This window comes from Aquila chrysaetos, chromosome 1 (assembly GCF_900496995.4).
Source record: "Aquila chrysaetos chrysaetos chromosome 1, bAquChr1.4, whole genome shotgun sequence".
Taxonomy (NCBI): Eukaryota; Metazoa; Chordata; class Aves; order Accipitriformes; family Accipitridae; genus Aquila; species Aquila chrysaetos.
Genome location: NC_044004.1, coordinates 15,956,061 through 15,959,527, shown reverse-complemented (window position 1 = coordinate 15,959,527; position 3,467 = coordinate 15,956,061). Strand labels below are relative to the sequence as shown.

General features: G+C 65.7%; 1 protein-coding gene across 1 annotated transcript; it reads left to right on the top strand.

Annotated features, from left to right (window-relative positions):
- The first annotated feature begins 462 nt into the window (after window positions 1-462).
- NKX3-2 (NK3 homeobox 2) lies at window positions 463-3,233 on the top strand. The gene is made up of 2 exons (XM_030018523.2): window positions 463-1,117; window positions 1,508-3,233. The coding sequence occupies exons 1-2, from the start codon at window positions 706-708 to the stop codon at window positions 1,981-1,983; spliced, it is 888 nt and encodes a 295-aa protein (XP_029874383.1). The 5' UTR covers window positions 463-705; the 3' UTR covers window positions 1,984-3,233.
- Window positions 3,234-3,467: the final 234 nt, after the last annotated feature.

The window sequence follows — 3,467 nt, the reverse complement described above, 5'->3', positions numbered from 1 at the left end:
CTTGCCAGCCCGTGGCGTTGTTCCCGCTCCCCCGCGACGTTTCCCCGCCGGGCACCGGACCCTTCCCCGCCGCCGGGTTGCAGCGCTCATCGCCCGCGGCGCGGCGAGAGGGGAAACACCCTGAAACTACCGTCCCCCGCTCTCCCTCCGAGGGTGGCCTCCGCCACGGGCGGCACCGGCCGGCAGCGCGGCGCCCGGCTGCAGCGGGGGCGCGGGGGGGGGGTGCGGCGGGAGGCGGGAGAGCCCCGCGGGCCGCAAGGGGTTAAGGCGGGGCGCGCCCCGCCGCGCGCCCCGCGGAGGCGCATCGCCCCGCGGCGGGGAGCCAATCGCCGGGCGGGCTGCGCGGGGGCCGCCCAATGGGAAGGCGCGGGGCCGGCGCTGTCAGGCGGCGGTGAGGGATGACAGCGCCGCCGGGAGAAAAAGGAGAGGGCGGGCGCGGGGCGGGACAGAGCGGGGCGGAGGCAGCGCCCGCGCCGCCAGGGACCCGCGGCGGCGCCCGGCGGAGCGCGGCGCGGCGGCCCCGGCCCTATGGGCGGGCGGGCCGGCAGCGGCGCAGAGAGGCTGCCCCCGCTGGCGCCCGCCCTCCCGGCGGCAGAGAAGGGCCCGGCACCGGCACCGGCGCGGCCGCGGCCGGCGATGCGGTCGCCCAGCTGAAAGGCGCGGCGCGCTCCGCTGCTCGCCCGCGGGGCCGCCCGCCGCCGGGCCATGGCCGTCCGCGGCGGCAACGCCCTGACGCCTTTCTCCATCCAGGCCATCCTCAACAAGAAGGAGGAGCGCGCCCGCCACGCGGCGGGGCGGCCGCCGGCCCCAGGGGCGGCCGGCGGATGGCGGCTGTGCGGCGCCGCCGAGGGCCCGCCGCTCCCCTCGCCCGCCGCCGCCGCCCGCGCCCCAGCCCCGCGGACGCCGGCGGGCTGGGACTCGGACTCCGCGCTCAGCGAGGACCCCGAGGGCGAGCGGCGCTCCGAGGAGGAGGGCGCCGGCGGTAGCGCCCGCACCGCCGAGGACGCGGGCGGGGGGCGGCCGGCGGCGGCGGCGGAGGAGGAGGCGCAGCCCCCGGAGGCGGTGGAGCGGGACGCCGCCGGCCTCAGTGACAGCGAGATGTCGGCCGCCGTCTCCGGTAGGGGCGGCCCCGGCGGCAGCCCCTCCGCACCCGGGCGGGGGGGGTGTCCCGGGGGGGGTTGGGAGGGGGGGCTGCTGGGAACGGGAGATGATCGGGGGGGGGCTTTCCGCCGGCCCCGCGGAGTTGTGCCGCGGGCTCCGGCTGTGCCGCGGGGAGAAAGCCGCCGGGCGAGGGAGGGCGGATCGGGGAGAGCCCACAGCCCGGGAGGGCGCTCGGCGCTTAGAGGAGGGCGGGAAACCCCAGCGGCCGTCCCGGCGGCGGGGTGGGCAGCGGCTCGGCCGGGTCTCCTGCGCGGGTGCGGGCCCTCCGCGGAGCGGGGCGCGGGGATGTGGGTGTCCCGGTGCGTGCCCGCCTGCCCTGACGGCCGTGCTCTCGCCCTGCCCGCAGATCGCAGCCCCCCAGAGGAGGAGGACGGAGCGGGCAAGTGCGGGAATCTGCTGCCGGGGGAGGAGGAGGCGGCGGCGCCGAAGCCGCGGAAGAAGCGCTCCCGCGCGGCCTTTTCCCACGCGCAGGTCTTCGAGCTGGAGCGGCGCTTCAACCACCAGCGGTACCTGTCGGGGCCCGAGCGGGCCGACCTGGCCGCCTCGCTGAAGCTCACCGAGACGCAGGTGAAGATCTGGTTCCAGAACCGGCGCTACAAGACCAAGCGGCGGCAGATGGCCGCCGACCTCCTGGCCGCCGCCCCCGCCGCCAAGAAGGTGGCCGTCAAGGTGCTGGTGCGCGACGACCAGAGACAGTACCACCCCGGCGAGGTGCTGCGGCCACCCTCGCTGCTCTCCCTCCAGCCCTCCTACTACTACCCCTACTACTGCCTGCCCGGGTGGGCTCTGTCCACCTGCGCCGCAGCCGCCGGCACCCAGTGAGGGGCACACGTACATTACCCGCTCCCCCCCGCCTCCAACCTCCCCCACCGCACACACTGGCAGCCAGGAAACCCATCTCCCCTCTGCCACCCCCCCCCAGCCAGCCAGCTTCTCAAATCCAGAGCCCCAGCTGCAGTTCTCAGTGCCTTGGACAGTATTTATTATTATTATTTTATTGTTATTTTTATTATTAATATTATTTGGATGGTTCCTCACCCTCTCCTCTTCCAACGTAGGACTTCTCGGCCACCCCCGCCCCGACCCTCACCCCGTCCCCACCCCGCCAGCCGAGGACTCTCGCGATTCGGCACGACTAGTTCATGGTATCCATGTTGTCAGTGTATTTGGTGTAGACTTTTTGTTTGTTTGTTTTATTTCGCTTCGGATTCGTAGAGACTCGATCTTGTGTGGGAGAGAGAAAGAGAGAGAAAAAAGGAGAGGAAAAAAAAAAAACCAACCCACAAAACCAAATGCAGCTCAAAAGAGGAGATCAAGGACTCCCTCGGTGGATTGTAAGGAAGATTATTTTTGACGTCTGTTTGAGTCCTTGGTCTTCCAACTCATTGCAAACTGAGTGTGCCTTGTATGGTGCTGAATGTAAGGAAGCCTCTTTCAGATCCCCCCTGCTTTTGTTGCCCATGTTATTGCTGTACTCCATGATCCCTGGCAAAGGATAAATATGTCACAAAAGGGTGAGACTTATATCGAAACCCCAGACTTCTTTTCCTTTTTTCCTGAGATCTTTCCGTGTTCGGGGAGGGAGGAGTTATGGATTTTTCGCACTTTCCAGTTGTATTAAAGTTGTTGTTATTATTATTTTTATATTCAATGTGAATATTTCTAGTCAGGCTTTTTAAGAAATCGATGTAACGGGAAATTTTAATACCATCAGTGCCTTTTACAGTTCTTCTGCAGACCTCTCCTTCAGGGGCGGGGATTTCTGATCTGCTCAGCAATGTAATTACAGTCTCTTTCTTTCAAGGTAACTCACTGCTTTTTTTCTTTTTCCTTCTTTTTTTTTTTTCCTCCCTTTCTCTTGTAATGGCACTGTGCACTCAACTAGATTATTTACTTCAAATGAATTGTGAATGTTTGTAAGCTACCCGCTGTACTTTTTTTTTTTTTTTTAATTTATAAACTTTAGTTTAACACTTAGCTCTGCCGCTTGTGTCGTTTCTGAAAGCGGATACGGATTTCCCCAGCAACTTTTTCCCCGCAGCAGACTTCGGGCTGTAGTACGGGCCACGTCCCTCCTTTTCCCACTCACACGGAGACTGGCAGTGGCTCTGGTGGGAACTGGCAGCTCCGGTGGTGGGGATGGTGGGGCCTGGCAGAGATCTCACCCCCCGGTCCCTGGGGCCGCTCTCCCCGTGGGGACTGTGCAGCACCGGTGCCGGTTCCCTCCGTGGGAAGTGGAAGGAGCGAAGGGGCTGGGGCCGGGCGCCTTAAGGAGTTATTTGATAACGCCTGTCCAGGACGGAGCG